This window comes from Salvia splendens, chromosome 5 (genome assembly GCF_004379255.2).
Source record: "Salvia splendens isolate huo1 chromosome 5, SspV2, whole genome shotgun sequence".
In the NCBI taxonomy this organism is placed as follows: domain Eukaryota; kingdom Viridiplantae; phylum Streptophyta; class Magnoliopsida; order Lamiales; family Lamiaceae; genus Salvia; species Salvia splendens.
Genome location: NC_056036.1, coordinates 14,496,775 through 14,518,424, shown reverse-complemented (window position 1 = coordinate 14,518,424; position 21,650 = coordinate 14,496,775). Strand labels below are relative to the sequence as shown.

Genomic DNA, 21,650 nt, shown 5'->3' with positions numbered 1-21,650 from the left:
CGCTTTGGTAATTCGCCGCTTCATTCTTGTAGATCTCACAAATATTTTTGACATATCTGTCGACTCGGTCAAAATGACTGCGGAGCATCTTCAAGGTATGGCAGCGGGTACCCTTTGGCTTATTCTCGTTGTAGGCGTCGGTGACCTTTTTCCAAAAACACTTGCGGGTTTGTTGATTCCCGACGATGGGATCGTACGAGACGCTGACCCAAGCGTTGAACAGAGTCATCGTATCCTTGCGGCTGTATGGATGACGGCCTACATCCTCCTCCTCGGCGTCGAATGCGCGATCCCCGGAGCTTCCACCGCCTCGTGCTCCTTCCGGAGTGGGTTCATCCGGAAAATTCTCCCTAATTTGGGATAATCCCTGCGATTGCCCATACCTCGGGGCGGAGGGACGAGAGTATGCATCCACATCAAAATATGGTGTTTGGTACGCCGCCGGCGTCGACGAGCCTTGGGTGCCCGGCGTCGACGAACCGGAACCGGAAGCACCCAAGACATTGTACATGCCCCCTAGTCGCCAAACGTGTTCAAGTCATAGCCACCGGAGCCGCCAGAGTTTCGATCCGGGATTCTCCCGCAGACGCACCAACGTCGACATGGAGGAGGAAGGGGGAGGACATGGAGAGGAAGGGGCAGGGGACGGGGCACTACCTCGCCTGCGGCGGGGTACGACGGTGAGGCGGTGGCCGCTGAGGTAGGGGAGGGATCCAACGGGAAAAGAGGACCGTCTGGAGCATAGAGGAGTGCATCGCGCTTGCGAAGGCGTTGATCAGTATAGTGGATGATCCATATATCGGGGTTGTCCAGCATATCGACAGGATGTGGTGGTGCATAAGCCAAAGCTACCTCCAATTCAAACCACCAGGGGGGAAGCCTCACAACGGAGAGCAATGCCTGAAACAGTGGGAGTGGCTGAAGAGGCAGCTTAGCCGATTCGCCGGCATTTACACAAACAACCTCCGCTTGGCAACCAGCGGCATGTCTGCCGAGGATGTGAAGCTTCTGTCTCACCATCAGCTCATAGACGCTGCGGCGGGCTTCGAAGAATTCAAATATTGGGAGGTGTATCTTGTGGTGCAGTCTTCGGCCAAGTTTACTGCGGGTGTTGAATCTGGCTGGCCGAAGCGGACGAAGATCAGCGCCTCCGGGGAGTACAGTAGCAGTGCTGGTTCCCACGAACTCCCCCCCACCGAGGCAGAGTTCCCGACACCTTCATCGTCGGCCCGCCGCCGTCGCCCGGTGGGGCAAAAGTCCGCGGCGCGGATGGCGAGTGGAAGCGCCAGCGGGTTCGCCGAGGCCCAATCTACAGCTCCTACCCAAAACGATCCTGAGCTCCCCTCACTCGCCTGCGTCGCGCAACATGAAACCCTGTTACGTGCAATGGTTGAATGACGGATATCTACCGATCGCCATTACATGTCGTCGCTGAATGATATCATTAACAGTATGCGGCGCGATTTGGGGTTGGGAGACATGGCGGAGAGTGGGGATGAGGGGACTACCGGCGGGGACGACGAGGGTACTGGCGGCGGGGAATCCGAGGAGTGAGACAACGATTTTTTTTAACTATGTAATTTTTTTAAAATAATTATGTATGTTTTTTTTACTATGTATGTTTTTTTAAAATAAAGTGGTTGCAATTTCTCCGTATTTGTGTCAGAAATTTTAATTCCGTAAATTGTTTAATTTCGTAAATTGTTTAATTTGGTGAATTTGTGAATTTTTATTATTGTGGGAAATTCGTCGGGATGTCTTTGGGATGTCCGCCACTGTGCAGTGGGATGTCCTTATGACATGGCAGTGCGATGGGAAGTCCTTATGACGTGTTAGGAGGTGTTTTTGAGATGTCCGCGGGATGATTGAAGGGACTTCCGCACGATGCTCTTACCACATTTCATTGCAAAATATTGTCACGTCACCTTCAGAAATTATGGTCATGGCACTCTCTCTCTTCTGACCAAACGTTTTCTCTCTCTACCCAAAACCCCCGTCTCAGGATCGAAGGTTTTATTATACATTTGCGTGCAATCCAATTGGTACAATCGGTTGCTCAATATTGAGTTCCCGGCGAAATTATCCCTGAAGATCAGCGCCGCAATTTTGCGGATATACATGTTTTGTTGTGCAGCGACTCGGTCAAGATGGACGGCCGAACCGTTTTCTCCGACTCCAATGACTTCAGCAGGGGAAGCATCAGCATGTGCTGCGCCGGCGTCGCCAATGCATCGCCTCCGCTCTACCAATTTCCGCCGGACGTCGCCGCGCTCAAGCTCCTATCCGACACGCTCGAATCGATGATATTCGACGCGTCGGCGCCTGACTTCGATTTCTTTGCCGACGCGCGGCTAGTTTCCGCCTCCGGTAGGGAGATTCCCATCCACCGGTGCTTATTGTCGGTGAGGAGCTCTTTTTTTAAGAATTTGTTTGTGAATCTGGAAAGAGATGCGAAATTGGAGATGAAGGATGTGTTGGAGGATTGCGATGTTGGCTACGAGGCGCTGGTGACGGTCCTTGCTTACATCTATAGTGGAAAAGTTAGGGTTTCGCCCAAGGATGTTTGTGTTTGTGTTGACGATGAGTGCTCGCATTTGGCGTGTAGGCCTGCGGTTGCTTTCATGGTGGAAGTTATGTATGCCTCATTTGTCTTCCAGATCAATGAATTGGTTACCAGATGTCAGGTACTAAATTTTTGAGAATAAGTATTTTATCTTTTTTATTTTTGTAAATTTTTAATTCATTGTTAAATTGTTTGTGTTGCATAAAACTTGCAATTGATCTATCAGGATGTTATGTACTGGATAAGAACAGTTTTGTCTAGATATAATGGACCAAATCAAGTTAGCATTAATGAGCCTCGTACAAGTTTTTTCATTTTGTTTAAAATTAGAAGTGGTTTATACTCCTCCAGCTGCAGGTTGTTCTTGTGTTCCTCTTGTTGATTGACTGAATATTGATGTAATCAATGCTCTCTCGTAGCAGTAAGCAGCTCCATTTCCATCTTGAGCATGTATCTATGTACTCCATTCATTGTTTATTTTTGCAAATCAAACCTTTTCATTTGGCGGTGAGATGAGGGAGTATTTTGAATTCAGGAAGTTATCATATAAGGTGACAATGTATGAGCTCCTATATATTTTTTGAGCTGTACTTGAGCAATCTCAGTTTGAGCACGCATAACAGCTTCTAGTTTAAACCAGTAGTGTCTGATAAAGTATTAAAAAAATTGAAGGCAAAAAGCAATTTTACATTATCCTAAACTTGTTCAGGCATTGTTACATAGGCAACAAGAAAGCAAGGCTAGCTATTCTAAAGTTCAATGCTGGATGAATATCTAGAATATCATTTCAGAAACCAGAGTTTTCTTGTTTTCTTTTTCCTCTATTGGTATCATATCTATTTCATCTTAAACTTCCTTACAGAGTAACCTGATGGATATTATTGACAAGGCTACAGCAGATGATGTATCGATGGTTTTATCAGTTGCAAATGTGTGTGGTCCATTGTGCGAAAGTTTGCTTAGGAGGTCCATTGAGATTATTGTCATGTCAGATCTTGATATCATAACTCTTGATAAAACATTACCTCCGCACCTTGTGAAACGAATTAATGACTCTCGGACAGAACTTGGATTACAGTCACGTGTAAGCAACATTGTCCCAGATAAACATGTTAAGCGAATACACCGAGCTTTAGATTCTGATGATGTTGAGTTAGTCCGGATGCTACTTAAAGAAGAGCACACTGATCTAGATGATGCATTTGCGTTGCATTATGCAGTTGCTTACTGCGACTCAAAAACCACTGCAGAGCTACTTGACCTAGCAATTTCTGACATAAATCTCCGAAATCCGAGGGGATACACCGTGCTTCATGTTGCTGCAATGAGAAAAGACCCAAAAATAATTGTATCTCTGTTGACTAAGGGTGCTAGACCATCTGATCTCACTTCAGATGGCAGAAAAGCCCTTCAGATCTCTAAGAGGCTTACAAAGGCTATTGATTATTATGTAACTACGGAAGAGGGAAAAGCTACTCCAAAGGATCGGTTGTGCATAGAGATCTTGGAGCAAGCTGAGAGACGAGATTCATTACTGGGAGAAGCTTCAATGTCTCTTGCTATGGCTGGCGATGATTTACGCAACAAGTTACTGTATCTTGAAAACAGAGGTAACTCTATTAGTTCGGAGACAACCTTTTGAGTTAGAGTTCCTACTTTTGTTTGGGGGTTGATTTGTGCTGGTAGGGTTTGGAGAAGTAGAAGGTGATAAGAAAGTGAAGGGAAGAAATAGAAAGATGGGGAAGAGGAAGACAGGTAAACAGATAAGATAAACAAAATAGAATAATAGATAAAAATACTAATAAGAATTTTGATACATGAACAGACTGAGTTTGCCAGTCCTGTTTTTAATGACAGTAGGGAAGTAAACTTGTAAGTATAGGGAGGATCATTTTCCTTCCCATATAAAGGGGACTCTTTCAGCATCCATCTACTGTACATGGAGTTAAATTGGAATTGTATATTTATAATTGTAATGCATAGTTGCCTGAAGATTATGTGTGAATTTTCTCTTTCTAACTAAATTGGTATATGGTGTTTCATTAAACTAGTTAATCAAACCAACTGATTCTTTATTTAACTTAATTCAAGTAAACATGTGAAAATATTCTGTAATGAAGAATAATACAGGGAATATTGCTTTTGACTGCACTGTAATTGCTTACATTTCTAACCTAGTATCTGAGTATACGTGAAAGCACATTTCGAACCATGATGTGTTATAATACTGCATTCTGAATGTAATATAAGTAAGTAGCATCCACTTATTTTCTCCCCAATGTAAAACAAGATTAATAACCATTGAAATCTAAATTTACATGGTTAGTACCTGCATTGCATTATTTTAAGAACAAAGAGACTATTGCTTATATCTTGGTATGCAGACAATATTGGCTGATAGAGTTTGTGTTGTCATTAGTCAAAGAGATGCTTTGTGTTTTCCAGAAGTCTCATAAATTCGAACTTGTACATTGCATGCTTATAGTTTGTGCATCTCATTAGCTAGTCGACTATGATGGTGGTAGTTAAAACTGATGATTGATCTTTCAGTTGCATTGGCCAGCCTCCTTTTTCCCATGTAAGCTAAAGTTGCCATGGATATTGCTCAAGTTGATGAAACATCTGAATTCCATTTATATGGAATAAAAACGAATTTTGCTGGTTCTCCAAGGACGGAGGTTGACTTGAATGAAGCACCTTTTAAGATCAAAGAGGAACATTTGGATAGGCTGAGAGCCCTGTCCAAAACTGGTATATTGCTGCTTACTTATTTTGGAAGACTTTATGTTGACTAATCATGTTAACTGGAAAACAATTCAAATTTAGAATTTATAATGCAGAGACCTATATCTGTACTGCAACAATCTTTAGCATACAATTACATTTGGCATATAAATAAGTCGTGAGCAAAGTTTCTTCAAGTATAGGTAGTTTGAAGACTTTATGAATTGATAGAATAAACAGCAAATGTGTTACTGTTTGCATTTCGAGCTAGGATACACCGAATTTTATGTATTGACTAGAAAACTTGTGTATTTTCTCATTCTGTATGTATGCAGTGGAACTCGGGAAACGATTCTTCCCCCGTTGTTCAGCTGTCCTAAACAAGATCATGGACAGAGATGATTACCCTGAGATAGCGAGGTTGGGGAATGGTGTCCCTGATCATTGTCCTTTGAAGAAGAAACGCCGTATGGAAATCGAAGAGGTTTTAAGCAAGGCATATTCAGAAGACAAAGAAGAGTTCAACCGGACAATGAACATATCCTCGTCTTCGTCTTCCCCATCGGCTGTAATTATGGGACCAAATGGTACGCTCCCGTCCAAAAGCTAAAACTTATACATACCGTTTTTAAAAAGTATTCTTGTTCTTCCCCCGATTGTGCATCATATTTTTTGAAACCCTGATTAATTTACATGATAAGATTTAGATAAGAGCGTAGTGAGTATAGAAGAATGTCCATATCCTATAAATACTTTGTAACTGTTTACATTGTGTACAATAACACATTAATACTGTGTGGACTAATGGGACACCGAATTATTGTGCTCGTCTTGTTAAACGGTGGTTATAATCACTTACGAAACAAATGTTGGGAATGTTTTTGCCAACTAACTTAGTATTTGGCTTTTGATGTGACCGTAGCTCCTGGAAAGCAAGATTAGCTGCCATTTAATTTTAAATTCAAGAAAAGCAAGATAACAAGTCATGTACACTGGAAAAGCAATATGCATATGTAGAGTAGTAAGTATGTGTTAAAAAACTAACCAAATCCTATATAGTATTAAATAACTAAATACATCGGTCATCTTCAGTTGGATTAGTTTGTAATATGGAGGTCATTTTTAGTTTATAATGGCCCCTAACATCATAAAACAAAAAAGTTAAAGTTTTTCCCACTTTCAACTTGTAAATAATGTCACGAGCGTAACCCGAGTTTATTATTTTCCATCGGCAAAAAATATAGGAGTACTAAAATGACTCAATTGGTATCCAAAAATGACCTCGATATTTTTAATCTCATCCTTGAGGTCCGAACCTCAATGTTTTATGGGGGTGTTCGGTTGGCAAGATTAAATCTCATATGTATCATGTTTGGTTCATAAGATTGAACCCTTCAACTTAATCCTAGATGGATAGTATCATGATAATTAGTCATAGTCTCCCCCTCCAACTAAAATAATCCCACAACTTAATCCTAGATGGATAGTCTCATGATATTAGTCATGGCAACCGAACGCCATCTATAAGTATTGAAACTGTAAAATGACTTGGCATGCAATAAACGTTTATAGATAAAAGGACCGCCAACACATCGATCATTCTAAACCCTAACCCCTCTACTCTGACTCTGCCTCACCATTCCACTCCACTCCACTCCACTCGGATGAACTGGTCCACGTCATCCTCCTCCAGTCCACGCACTCCGCACCCTCCTCCAACAAATGGTTCTTCCTCAGACGAGTGGGAGAAGTTGTACGTTTATGAAGATATGGCGATGTTGTTGACGATGTAGTGGATGTGGATGTGAATATGAACACGGTCCATGAAGAAGACGGAACTGTATAGAGCCAAGAGGGAGTATATTGCCGCAAGTTAGTCATCCATATAATAGTGATATCCAGCGGACTTCTGCTCCAGATCCTCAGTCGACTCATGTTTGTTGATCCTAGGCCGGAAATTTGTGGGGTCCCTTGTGCATGTGATATCCAAGTGCTACATATCGGAAAAATGGGTTACTGGTTAACCATACCAGTATGGAAGAACTTTAGTAAAAATGGATGTGATATGGCTTACAGATAAGAAGAGGTTCATTCCAGTCAAAAGTGATTGAGGTGAAGTGGCAACACAATCAATCGATGGCTCTCCCTCGTACACAATCACCCTATCAGCAAGGTATGTTGCCATGATGAAATCATGCTCCACAACAAATGCAGCCTTCTTCGCTTGGCGTATGAATCTCTTTATGACTTTTTTGAAGCAACAATACGCTGCTCTGAGTCAAGAAACGCACTTGGCGAGTCTATCAAGTATAAATCAGCTGGCTGCAGCCATGCCAAAAGAGAATAAGCGTAAAATGACAACCAAAAAAACACACAGATTATTCACTAGGGACCTCACCTTTCCAAGACAAAGAGTGAGGCCAACCCTCTGTAATTCCCCACAAGAAAGATTCACCATCTTTTTATCCATCAATTTTTCAATCAATATCGGATACAAACTGAGGATCCATGTATGAATCACGAATATTTGTATGCAACATACTTCGAGTTCTTTCTTTTTTTGTTAAAGCATGTTAATTGAATTCTATTTTAATGAAGAAGATTAGATTTATTCCGAATGGGGGAGTGACGCACAAGGGTTATGCGTCTTACCCTAATGACGCATAACCCTTGTGCGTCACACTGGTTAGTATTCCTACCTATCACGCGGGTGACCCGGGTTCGATCCCCGGCAACAGTTCATTTTTTAAGCGATTAGTATTTGATAAAAATGAGTTATTTGAAACATTTGTTTTTGGCAAATACATTTTTTGGCAAATACATATTACTTTTTGCAATCATCAAATCAATATATATATATATATATATATATATATATATATATATATATATATATATATAGGGTAGTGTTAAACTCATTTTCTCCCCTTAAATTTAAGTTTCTTCGCAATCTCGGTCGTTGGATCTGGAGGATGGACGTTCTAGATTAATAGCATATTTATCATCCCGCGCTTCATTATTTGACCAATTTGGTGCATCATGGGGGTGATTTAGTCATTTTGTGTAATCAAAACCGCTGAAAACGTATTTGGCGAAAATTAAGCGGGATCTTCCACTACTTTCCATCATCACACGCATTTACTCACAATCTCGCTCCCGATTCTCTCTCAATAAGCGTCTTCTCATTTTCCAAATTTAGCAAAAACCCTAGCTGCCGCCCAGTCAAAATCGCGACGATTTCTCGGAGATTCACCGCTGGTTCCCTTGCTTTCCAATATCCCTTCCCGGTTTGAACAAGATTTCACTGCACTACAACAGCAGGTAGGGTTTGGTCGTTTATTTTACGTTTTTTAACAAGCGTTCACGATTCAAACGATTTCAATTAAACCGCGAGTATTTGTTGCCAAAATTTTGTAGGTTTTTCATTGTTTGCTGTTAAGCGCAGATTATGTAATGACTAAAAGAGGAAGACCTTCAAATCCCCAACAATCCCAGAAAGAGGGTGAGATTCTGTTCGGCCGTTGCTCTGTTTCTGTGCTTGACATATTTTAAATTTAATTCTTTACAGATTTAGTCGAGTTTGTAGATTATTTGTTCATAGCGCAGAATGCATTATGTTTACTACTGTTTGTTCATTACCTGATATAATCTATGCATTATTTTCCTATATGATTGCATTATTTGCCTATATGCATGCATTGTGTTTACTGCTGTTTTATAGTGTCAAAGAGTAAATGGAATATGTGTATGTGCATTACTTGTTATAATTTCTGCATTATATGCATATTCGACTGCATTATGTACCTATATGAATGCCATTATATTCAGTGCTACAACCTTCAATCAACTGTCGTTGGTCATTGGTGAAATAGTGAATGCAATAGTTTTATGCTCATTAATTGAATGAGTCTGTGCATTATGTGTCTTTTTTTATTCATTATATATCATGTATCTTGCATCATGTCAATGTTGTGTTATATTAGTCAAAGAGTATATGGAATATTTGTTTGTTCATTACCTGATATAATCTTTGCATTATTTGCCTATTTGATTGCATTATTGGCCTATATGCATGCATTATATTTGCTGTTGTTTTATATTGTCAAAGAGTAAATGAAATATGTATATGTGCATTACTTGTTATAATCTCTGCATTATATGCATATACGACTGCATTACGTAACTATATGAATGCAGTACGACTGCTGTTGGACATTGGTAAAGTAGTGAATGCAAGTTTGATGTTCATTACTTTGAAGTATCTGTACAGTATATATCTATTTTCTATGCATTATATTGCATGTTTCATGATGCATTTTACTATTGTTGGACAGGGACGAAGCAGTTAAGGATTGACATCGGAGACGCAGTCGATGATATCCTGCTTGTGGGAATCGCCCAGAAATTCCGCAAACGACTGTCAGAAGCAATAACTAGTTCAGCTCAAATTAGTTAACTACCACTTTGAGCATCAGTCAAACAAACTAGTACATTATCTATGTTCAGGGATGCATGGTATATTAAAAGTGGATATAAATTCATCGGTAGACAGATATATGCATTATTTGAGTAAAACGTTGCATTATGTAGCAAAAACTTGTCATTATTTTGAATGTTGTAGAGAATACGAACTATCAATAGGCTAATGGGTACTTCACCGAGTTAATTATGCACCTAAGAATTACTTTACTATTTATAATATGTACATTTCATAATACGTTAATTATGTATAACTTCAACACGCGCTATTTTTAAACGTTGGTATTAATGAGTACGTACTATACCCTAGCCCCTATGCTTATTAAACCCTTAGGGGAAACAAGAAACGTGTGCCAAACATCGAAACATGACACATCTTATTCGTATACATTGCAGTTCACATATGGTGCATTATATAGTAAATAATATCCATTATTCGTTACCATTCGGTGCATTATTCGTATCGGTTTGAACATTGTTATTAATGAGTACGTACTATACCCTAACCCCTAGGCTTATTAAACCCTTAGGAGAAACAAGAAACGTGTATCAATCACCGAAACACGACACATGTTAATCGTATACATTGCAGTTCACATATGGTGCATTATATAGTCAATACTATCCATTATTCGTTAACATTCAGTGCATTATTCGTATCGGTTTGAACATTGTTATTAATGAGTACGTACTATACCCTAGCCCCTAGGCTTATTAAACCCTTAGGGGAAACAAGAAACGTGTATCAATCATCGAAACACGACACATGTTACTCGTATACATTGCAGTTCACATATGATGCATTATATAGTCAATACTATCCATTATTCGTTACTATTCGGGGCATTATTCGTATCAGTTGTTATTAATGTGTACGTACTATACCCTAACCCCTAGACTTATTAAACCCTTAGGGAAAACAAGAAACGTGAACCAAACATCGAAACACGACACAACTTAAATTAAACGGAGCAGGATAAATGTTCATTACATATCACAAATAATGCATTACAGAAACTAAAACTACGCATTATACTGCACAATATGTACATTATGTATATCTGTTTTTAAAAATGCCTACTCGCTATGCATGTGCAACCCCAGATGAATTACTGTAGCTTGTGTATTTGGACAACGTTTGTTTGACTTAGAACATACTACACCCTAGCCCCTAGGCTTGTTAAACCCTTAGGGAAAACAAGAAACGTGAACCAAACATCGAAACACGGAACAACTTGGTCAGTATAAATGTTCATTACATATCACAAATAATGCATTACAGAAACTAAACTGCGCATTATACTATATAATATGTACATTATGTAAATCAGTAAAAAAAAACCTACGCACTATGAATGTGCAATCCCAGATGAATTACTGCAGCTCGTGTATTTGGACAACGTTATTTAGACTTAGAACATAAATGTGTGCATTATTTTAACTTATGTAGTCATTATTTGTATTTTGGTGGTCATTGTTGTAAACATTAATGCAATATTCGTGTGTTCATTATTGTAATGGTCCCGCACATTATATGAATATTTATATGCATAAGCATATCCTGGTGTATGCATCATGTAACTGGTGGTTTTTATTGTTGAAGAGTACATGGAATATGTTGATGTGCATTACTTGGTTTAATCTCTTCATTATAATCTGTGCATTATATGCCTATGTTTAATGCATTATTTTGCTGATCTACACAGATTATGTAATGCGACTGAGAACAGACGCACACCAACATGAAAAACGATCTCGAAGCTCTACACTGATTATGTATTACGACTGATATTCAATTACAAAATGAAATCGTCGAAACCACTAAACATGAGCGAGAAGCGGGTGAATAACCTTCTTCCATTGATTATCGACCAATCGTGCACAATCTACAATTGTCTGCGTTTGATTCACAAAGCACCGGCGTGCACAATCTACGATCTATAATCGTGAACTGCCAATTTCTCGAACTGAAATTATCAAAATTAAAAGCGGCGTGCTGGAGAAAGAAATCGACGAGAAATTGGGAAGAAATCATTTGTTGAAACTGCATACAGCCTAAAAGGAGTAATTCATGGACAATTCCATAACTAACAAATTTGGTTAATCCCTATTTCACCCCCAAGCGTTGAAAATTAAATTTTTTTGATAATTTCAGTTTAAAATTTAAGCCATTAGATGCATTGAAATACATGGATGAGATTAAAAAGGAGAAAGGATATATAAGGTGAAAAGGATTTGAATACAATCATATATATATATATATATATATATATATATAGGGAGATGATCAAAATAAGTATGTGTTTAAATCCAGAAATGCAGACCAAATCTTGGCCCTAGGATTAGATGATCTAATGGTCAATAATTAACCAAAAACACGGAAGGTCATAATTAAGCAATTTTAGGTCATATTATAATATTTGGGTTTAATGTCATGCTAAGATCGTTTTAGGTCATGCTTTGTTAGCATGACCTAAAAATTACCTAATTATGACCTAAAAGTGACCTAATTATGATATTGTTCTGCGTTTCTGTATTTAAATCTAGTTTTGCATAGATCAAAACCCTATATATATATATATATATATATATATATATATATAGGGATGTATTCATTTCCTTTTCCTATATTTCCTCTTTTTTCCTTCTTAATATCAGCCATTATATTAGAGAAATGGACAGTCAAGATCAACATTGGGTAATTAATCCCGTGTTGCATTATTTGTCCTATTTTGTGCATTATGAGGGTACAATAGTAATCTAATAATGGCTGGAAACCGCTACGAATAATGCACCACATGGTCACGAGTAATGCATATAATTGACTATATAATGCACAATATGTGAACTGCAATGCATACGAATAAGATGTACCATGTTATGATGTTTGGACACACGTTTCTTGTTTCCCCTAAGGGTTTAATAAGCTTAGGGGCTAGGGTATAGTACGTAGACACGTATGTAATCTTCACATGGTAACGAGTAATGGATATAATTGACTATATAATGCACAATTTGTGAACTGCAATGCATACGAACAAGATGTGCTGTGTTATGATGTTTGACACACGTTTCTTGTTTCCCCTAAGGGTTTAATAAGCTTAGGGGCTAGGGTATAGTACGTACGCATTAATAACAAATTATAAAATGATACGAATAATTCACCAAATTGTCACGAGTAATGGATGTTATTAACTATATAATGCACAATATGTGAACTGCAATGCATACGAATAAGATGTACCATGTTATGATGTTTGACACACGTTTCTTGTTTCCCCTAAGGGTTTAATAAGCTTAGGGGCTAGGGTATAGTACGTAGACATTACTAAATGCACGTATGTAATCTTCAATCCGTTGATTAACCCATATACACAATACCTCTAATAATGCATAATATACTGAGATAATGACAATTAACAGCTACATAATGCACTACCTAAACCAAATAATGCACATACGTATATTCCAATAACAACAATTTGTTAGTAATGTATACGTACTATACCCTAGCCCCTAAGCTTATTAAACCCTTAGGGGAAACAAGAAACGTGTGTCAAACATCATAACATGGTACATCTTATTCGTATGCATTGCAGTTCACATATTGTGCATTATATAGTTAATAACATCCATTACTCGTGACAATTTGGTGAATTATTCGTATCGTTTTATAATTTGTTATTAATGCGTACGTACTATACCCTAGCCCCTAAGCTTATTAAACCCTTAGGGGAAACAAGAAACGTGTGTCAAACATCATAACACAGCACATCTTGTTCGTATGCATTGCAGTTTACAAATTGTGCATTATATAGTCAATTATATTCATTACTCGTTACCATGTGAAGATTACATACGTGTCTACGTACTATACCCTAGCCCCTAAGCTTATTAAACCCTTAGGGGAAACAAGAAACGTGTGTCCAAACATCATAACATGGTACATCTTATTCGTATGCATTGCAGTTCACATATTGTGCATTATATAGTCAATTATATGCATTACTCGTGACCATGTGGTGCATTATTCGCAGATACCAAAATGTGGCAGTTACTTTTCCGTCAAATGTCAATAATAACCCTGTAATGCATACAACCACCTTCTATAATGCAACACGGAACCAGTTTTATAGAATCAATCTGATCCGTTGATGCCTTAGATCTAACGCGTAATATTAAGAAGGAAAAAGGATCTAAGATGTGAAAAGGAGAATAACGCTCCCCTATATATATATATATATATATATATACTATAACTTTTCTTGCTCAAATCAATATACTAACTTGTCTTGCTAGGCTAAGATTTTGACTTAGTAAATTTTGTACGTATTTTTTGGATTATAACTTGAGTCTAAGTCTACACACACAATCGTGAAATTACGTGAGAGAGGCAAAGAGAGAGAGAGGTGAATTATTGAGGGATGAGACTATAGAATATCATCGACAAAGTAAAGAAATTTGTCACTAAGTTAGAAACTTCTATTGGTGGTATGTATACTTGTAATTATTAATTAATTACGTGATTATTAATTTATATTTTTCTACAACACGTCGTATTCCATAACTCGAGCATCGTGCTAATCAAAGTTCATACCAATCATGAATTGCTTTACTATATTTTACTTACTCTTTTTCTATAAAAAGATTCAAAACGGGAAGTAGCCAAATATGAATCTAAATATTTTATTTATAAATTTGTGTTAATAAAAATTATGGAATTATACTGTTCCTATTAAAAGGGTGTTTATATATAGGTGGCTTTCATATTAAAATAAACATCCGATAAATTACGACAAGCATGCGATGCACACTTCATGATTGGTAATTTGAAAGTTCATATATTTAATATTTTTATTTTACTTTTACATTTTATAAATTGTGACAAGAAATACGATTGGTCTGCCAAATGATTTACAAAAACCAAACCTTTTCAACAAAAAAAAATGATAGATATACTCGTCGTTGTGCAAACAATATGCGTTCATATAAATATTTGTCAAATTGATTATCAATTATCATTGAACTATGCATGCAATTATACATATATGAAAGGTTCAATTCAAATAAAAAGAGTGGATTTTTTTAAAAAAAATAATAGGAACTCTCCTACTTTTATATTGTGGGCATTAATTTGATAGGGCTAAAGATAATTTTTAATTATATTTATAATATGGATTGATGCATTTAATTTTTTATCGAATTTAATTTTTTAAAGTTTGTGTTGATTTTAAAGTAATCGAGGGTGATAAACATAGACAATAAGAGTAATATGTATTTGCCAAAAACAAATGTTTAGAATAACTCATTTTTATCAAATACTAATCACTTAAAAAAATGCGCCATTGCCGGGGATCAAACCCGGGTCACCCGCGTGATAGACGGGAATACTAACCAGTGTGACGCACAAGGGTTATGCGTCATTAGAGTAAGACGCATAACCCTTTTGCGTCATTAACCAAAGACGCATAATGGTTGTGCGTTTCATTAATAACGACGCATAACCCTTGTGCGTCACTCCCCCATTCAGAATAAATCTAATCTTCTTCATTAAAATGGAATTCAATTAACATGTTTTACCAAAAAAAGAAAGAATTGACCATACTTCTCACGTTACACTCAAATTTAGTATGCATTTTTGGTGGCTTGTAAGAGAATTTGAAGTCTGGAATTTCCAAATCAGAGCCCTTCTACTGAATCAGGCTTCATAAAGCCAGCCTAACATTTGAAAGGACTACATTTTCAGCATAAATAAACAAAATTAACATGTTCACTAAAAGTAAACAAACGACGCAACAATGTACCAGCATCTGTAGGAAGTTAGACTTTCCCTTCCCATTTTCTCCGAGCAGCACAATAATTTGAGAATCAGTGAATTCACCCTCTTCAACCTTGAGCCTGAAGTTTCCATTAGTCTTAGCCATGCTTGGATACTTATGTCTTGCACATGTTTCACTTTCCTCGGCACTTTCTTGTGGAGTTTCAGCAACCTGAGAGAAGTAGATTATACGGTAATCGACATCTCAGTTGCCCAAATACTACATGTTAGGACCAATAAAATAGGACTTACATCAAATGTTAGAGATTCATCTCTAAATGTAATATTTTCAGTTGGCACAAATCCAGCAAGGAAAATATTAATTCCTTGTCTGACAGAGAATGGAAGAGTAACTGCCCCATATTTACCAGGTCTCCCATAAAGGCAGCATATGAAGTCCGACAAATAATCAAGCACACTAAGATCATGCTCTACCACAATCACATAGCTGAAAACAAAGATGACAGGTAAAATTTTCATACATGGATAGTTAACAGAAAAAAATGAACACCGATCACCGACATATTAGGTTGAAGCAAGGATCGGATGACTCGGGCAGCTTTCAATCTTTGCTTAACATCAAGATAACTCGATGGCTCATCAAACAAATAGATATCTGCATTACGCAGAGCAGCAATAGCTATTGCAAACTTCTGAAGCTCTCCACCCGATAAATCTCCCACATTTCGGTCCATAACATGAATCAACTCAAGGTCAGCAGCAAGTTCCTGTTTCATATTTCTCTCATCTACCTGAGTAGGAAATTGGCCAACGTTGCGGTGAAGTTGAATAACGTTAGGCTTGCGATTGCCTTGAAGAAGTTTAGGGATGCGATTGATGTGCTGGGGCTTGGTGGGATGCCTGAGAAAAAATGAGAATTAACAAGGCAAAACTATGAGAGCACAACATGAGCTAACTAACACCTTCAATTTATCTTTAACAAAACTGTTGAAGTAATTGTGCAGCTCAGACTCTTGAAAGAAATTTATAATTTCTTGCCATCCAGGAGGATCCTACAAAAAAGAGGGAAATTTTTTTATAAAAAGAAGGAAGGGAAGGTGAATGAATAGGTGAAGAAAGTTACATCAAAGCGTCCCAAGTTAGGTTTGATCCTCCCAGATAAAGGTTTGATAGCAGTGGATTTTCCAATGCCATTTCGACCCACGATGCCTAGAACTTGGCCAGGTCTCGGTATAGGTAATGTGTGAAAATGTAGGAGAGATCAGAAAGGAAGCAAGTTGCGTATGAAACTGCAGTTGAACAGAGCAAACCTGAGCAATTTAAAGGAGTGAGGGCCGTAACGATGGGTTGTATCCTTGTCGGAGGCGATGGGGATGCGCGTCCATTCCTGATCAAACATCTCTCAGTTCAGCAAGATTTAAACTTAATATCAAAATCAAGAGAAATCGTAATTCAAAATCGCATTGGCGTATCAGTATCTATTGGTTTACAAAGAAGTAGAGGCGCTGGGGATCGAGTGGGAATTTCAATGGTGTGGTTCGAGAATTGCAAATGACAGTTAAAAATTTAATTAATCACCATTAATGAAATTTCCTTAATTATAGAAATATAATTTGGTAAAGTTTCAGCGGTGAGAGTGAGACGTTTCAATGTATTCTTCTCATTTTGAATATTTTTAGATATAAAATAGGCTAAAGTCTAAATTTGTTCTTTTACCTTTACTCTAAAATTTTTTTCGTCGTTTACATTAGTTAAATTAATCTGGCTAATTAGATTCATAATTATATTACTAATTTGGCATATTTGACCGTTAAATTTAACGAGAATAATTAATTTTGGACTAAAACATATTATTTAGACCAAAAGATAACAAACTTAATGTCTCTAACCAAAAGTTTTTCTTTTTACTCACTCTTATTCTTAGGGCACCCACAATGGGGCGCCCGATGGCGGCCATCGTCCTCGGGCGCGGATGATGCCTCCATTGTGGGTGCCCGCCATCGTCCGCGCCCTACGTCCACGCCCGATGCATTGTCCGCGGAAGAAGCGCGGACGATGGCCTATCGTCCGCGCCATCATCCGCCCCATTGTGGGCTCGGCGGATGATGGCCTATCGTCTGCGCCATCGGGCGCCCCATTGTGGGATCGGCGGACGATGGCACATGTTTTTTTATTTTTTTTTGTCTATTTAAACCTCGTTTCTCATTCACTTGTTCATACGAACATCTCGTCTCTCGCATTTCGCTCATCTCTCACATTTCTACCTCTCTCACATACCAAAATGAACCACGACAAAGACACCACGAGTTCTAGCTCCTCGGAGTCGGGTAGTTCGACCTCAGAGACCTCGGAAGCCTTAGATGCAGCCGTTGAAGAAGCCATGGCGGAATGCTTAGTCGAAATGCAACGCGAGGAGGCGGCGGCGGAGCAGATCCACAGGCCTATCCGACGTCGGACGTCTGTCCGACGCGACCACGCGGCAACTCACCAACGTCTGGTTGAAGACTATTTTGCCGATCAACCATGGTGGGGACTGACTGTTTTCCGCCGCCGGTTTAGAATGTCGCGTTACCTATTTCTCAGCATTGTCCGGACGTTTTCGTCACGTGATGAATACTTCACGTATCGGGAAGACGGCATCGGCAGACCCGGCCTTACAACGTTGCAAAAGTGCACGGCTGCACTCCGTCAGTTGTCCTACGACGCCACGACGGACATTTTCGATGAGTACCTCCACGTCGGGGATACAACAAGCCGGGAGTGCCTGAAGAGATTTTGTAGGGGAGTTGTGGAGGCCTACAACGACACATATTTGCGCAAGCCGACTGCCACTGATTGCATAGGCCTGATGAAGATGCACGAGACGGCGCACGACTTTCCTGGGATGCTAGGGAGCATCGACTGTATGCACTGGAAGTGGAAGAATTGTCCGACGGCGTGGAGAGGCCAATTCACTAGTGGATACAAGGGCAGCCACCCGACTTTGATCCTCGAAGCTGTTGCTGACCATCGGCTCTGGATCTGGCATGCGTACTTCGACGTAGCCGGGTCCAACAACGACATCAGCGTCCTCAACTCATCCACCCTCTTTGCCGAGCAATGCAACGGCAATGGCCCGACCATCGAGTTCACTGCCAACAGACGCCGATACCACATGGGGTACTACTTGGTCGATGACATATACCCACGGTGGCCTGTTTTTCTGAAGACGATCAGCTGCCCAATGGGTGAGAAGAGGGTTTTATTTGCGCAAAAGCAGGAGTCGGCGCGGAAGGATGTCGAGCGGGCATTTGGTGTACTCCGATCATGGTGGGCAATCGTGAAAGGTCCGACTCGTCTCTGGTTCAAGGAAGTCATCGCCGATGTCATGTATGCATGCATAATCATGCACAACATGATAGTCGAGCATGAAGGTGGGAGCATCACCGAGTGGAACGATGATGACGGTGCATCTAGCTCGTCCAGCATGGCGACCGAGCCCCCATCTAGAGGATTACCGCCGGGCTTCAATGAGGTTCTATCTAGACATGCCTCAATGCGCAACCAACAAGACCATGCTCAACTCATTAACGACATGATTGAAGAAGTGTGTGCCTGTAACCGCCGTCGCTGAGTTTGCGTATTTTTTTTAATTGTATTGTAATGTATTAATTATTATATATGAAATGAAGTTTTTTCCAAAATTTTTTAGTTATTTAAATATTCAAATAAAAGAAAATGCATAGGTGCGCCTTAGGGCGCCCCATTGCAGATGGGGGTAGGAGGATAAAAACTGATGACGTGGCGCGCCATAGGGCGCGCCTTAGGGAGCCCCATTGTGGATGCCCTTATGGCCTGTTCGGTGTTTGCTAAATGTCCATAATTGGGGAGAAAACATGGAAATTATGTTGGTTAGGTGTTCCATACAAAATTCTGCATGGCCCTCGATATTCCACCTGCCCGCATTGTTGCCTTTGACTTTGGCATGTTATAATTATTGCTCCCAACTTGATATAGCATTTATGGTCCGCTACAGTTCTTCTAGATTTGTTGATGAGATTACAATTTTGTCCCCTGAAAATTTCATTTCCCCCCACACCTGCTTTAGGGTGTCCACTATAGGGACGGCACGCCGGATGCCCCCATTCCGATACCGCCCCGCCGGCCTATAGTGGAGGGAGCGTTCGCCCCGGGGCGGATGATTTTTGTTGGGGTGGACGGCACTCCGGCGAGTTATGTGCAAGGACGCGCCAATCGCCCCCATTAATTTTATTATTATTATTATTATTATTTTCAAAAATTCTACTATAAATACCACTCCACCACCACCCATTTTACACCCTTTTCAAAGAATCTCCATTCATTCACTCTCTAATCTTTCACTCTCTAAAAATGCACGGTGGAGACTCATAGGGGAGATCCAGCGCCGGCTAAGCTTGTCTGATGAGGATTGTACTGGGGCGGCCGGCGGCAGCGGGGGAGGCGGCGGAGAAGAGGAGGAGGAATCCGATTCCGCCACTGAGTAAACGGTGGCGGTTTTTTTATTTGTATTGTTTTTAAATATTCATTGTAAAATTTTACCGTTTCCAATACAACGAATATTCAGTCTCAATTACCTCGTTTTCTAATTATTTACGTTCTGATAATTTTAATTGATTTAATATAGAAGAAAATAAAATAAAATGATAAGTGGCTAAAAATTTTGGGGATATTGGAAGTGTCCACCTTATAGCTGCGGACAATTTTTTTTGTGGGCGCGGACAAATAAACTGGGACTGTGGCAAAAAAAGGGGGCGGGGCTATTGGGGCTGTTCGCCTATAGTGGACACTTTTAGATGTCATTTTGTGCAGAGCAACTTGTCCACACTTTCTCTCTCTAGGTAGAGCGATTTCAGATCTCAATTAAAGCAGTCACCGACCGTATAACCGGCGCATCGGCTGTGACATCTTCTTCTTCTTCTTCCCACGTACTGGGTATCACCAACCTTTTTGTTACCATCGCTAGTCTTCGTGACACCACCACCGTCTTCCTACTCGGCGATTCACGGCTGCTGGCTCCAACACGGCTATTCCACCCGCCGCCATCGTTTGCCTAGGCACCGACTCGTCTCTCTTCTCTCTCGATTCCTTGCCGCCTTGCAAGGAAGGCAGGTCCAGGTAGGCATTACTCCTTTGCAATGGAGCTGTTGTTTGCCTCAGTCTAGCCACGGCCGCTGCTCGCCTCAGCGCTGCCGTGAGCGGCAGAGAATCCCGAGCAGCCAACCTCGTGAAACTCCCGACCTGCGCTATGTCTCTCACAAGAACGCCCTCTTACTGATTGAAGAAGCTGCCATTATTGGCCCATTTGGAATAAAAAAACATTCGACCTATGCCCCCTCTCTCTCTCTCTGTACTATCAGTGGATTGTATGCCGCTGACAGGTTCGTCGACTCCGAGCTCTCCTGCCGCGGCAAAATCCCCCGGGTCATTCGGGGCAGCCATCGGATTGAGGCGGCAGTGGGGTGCGAGGCATGAGGTGTTGAGTGGCGGGGGCGTCGGGGAGCACCATTAACACGACTTGAGAGTTGAGCTGAGAGAGAGAATCGAGAAATGTTTTACTCTCCGTTGCTGCTGTCGAAGAAGGGTCTGTTAGGCATCATTTGGATGGCTTCTCATTGCCATAAACGCCTTAAGAAGGATCAAGGACACCACACCCATAGTCCTTCTGTCTCTCTCTTGAAAAAGCCTCACAATTTTGAAGAAGGGTTTAGGGTTCTATAAAGTATTAAAAGATTGTATATAGCTACTACTAATAATATCGGGTATTATCGGGACTAACGGGTATACCCGCGTGGGTAGCGGGTATACCCGTTACCCGCAAAACTCTAAAACACACTACCCGATCCCACCCCGTTTCCCGTTATCGTCGGTAGCGGGTACCCAAAACCCGACGGGTATTGGTGACAAACACATAGTTTAGGATTGTTTCGTGGGTGATTAGATAGTGCTTTTGATGATTTATGTTGTTTAATATAGGTTTTTCACCACATATACACTAATCAAGTGAGTTAGTGAGTTTGTCATAGTTTTGTGATGAAAACAGGTTGAAACGGACCAAAAACTTACTGAACAAGCCGAGGCAGATTT

The 21,650-nt window shown here is 40.0% G+C and overlaps 1 protein-coding gene and 1 pseudogene across 3 annotated transcripts; one reads left to right on the top strand and one right to left on the bottom strand.

The window, feature by feature from the left end:
• The first annotated feature begins 1,920 nt into the window (after positions 1 to 1,920).
• On the top strand, positions 1,921 to 6,104 carry LOC121805205 (annotated as a pseudogene).
• Positions 6,105 to 15,347: 9,243 nt separating this feature from the next.
• On the bottom strand, positions 15,348 to 17,073 carry LOC121805206 (ABC transporter E family member 2-like). Of its 3 annotated transcripts, none has more exons than XM_042204995.1 (5): positions 16,856 to 17,073; positions 16,107 to 16,445; positions 15,837 to 16,032; positions 15,571 to 15,756; positions 15,348 to 15,484 (listed from the first exon to the last, which is right to left on the bottom strand). In XM_042204995.1, the coding sequence occupies exons 1-5, from the start codon at positions 16,942 to 16,944 to the stop codon at positions 15,446 to 15,448; spliced, it is 849 nt and encodes a 282-aa protein (XP_042060929.1). In that variant the 5' UTR covers positions 16,945 to 17,073; the 3' UTR covers positions 15,348 to 15,445. The 3 variants fall into 3 exon arrangements, with proteins under 3 accessions (XP_042060929.1, XP_042060930.1, XP_042060928.1); XM_042204996.1 differs by adding an exon at positions 16,508 to 16,597 and having other exon boundaries at positions 15,379 to 15,756; positions 16,669 to 16,983; XM_042204994.1 differs by having other exon boundaries at positions 15,379 to 15,756.
• Between the last annotated feature and the right edge of the window lie 4,577 nt (positions 17,074 to 21,650).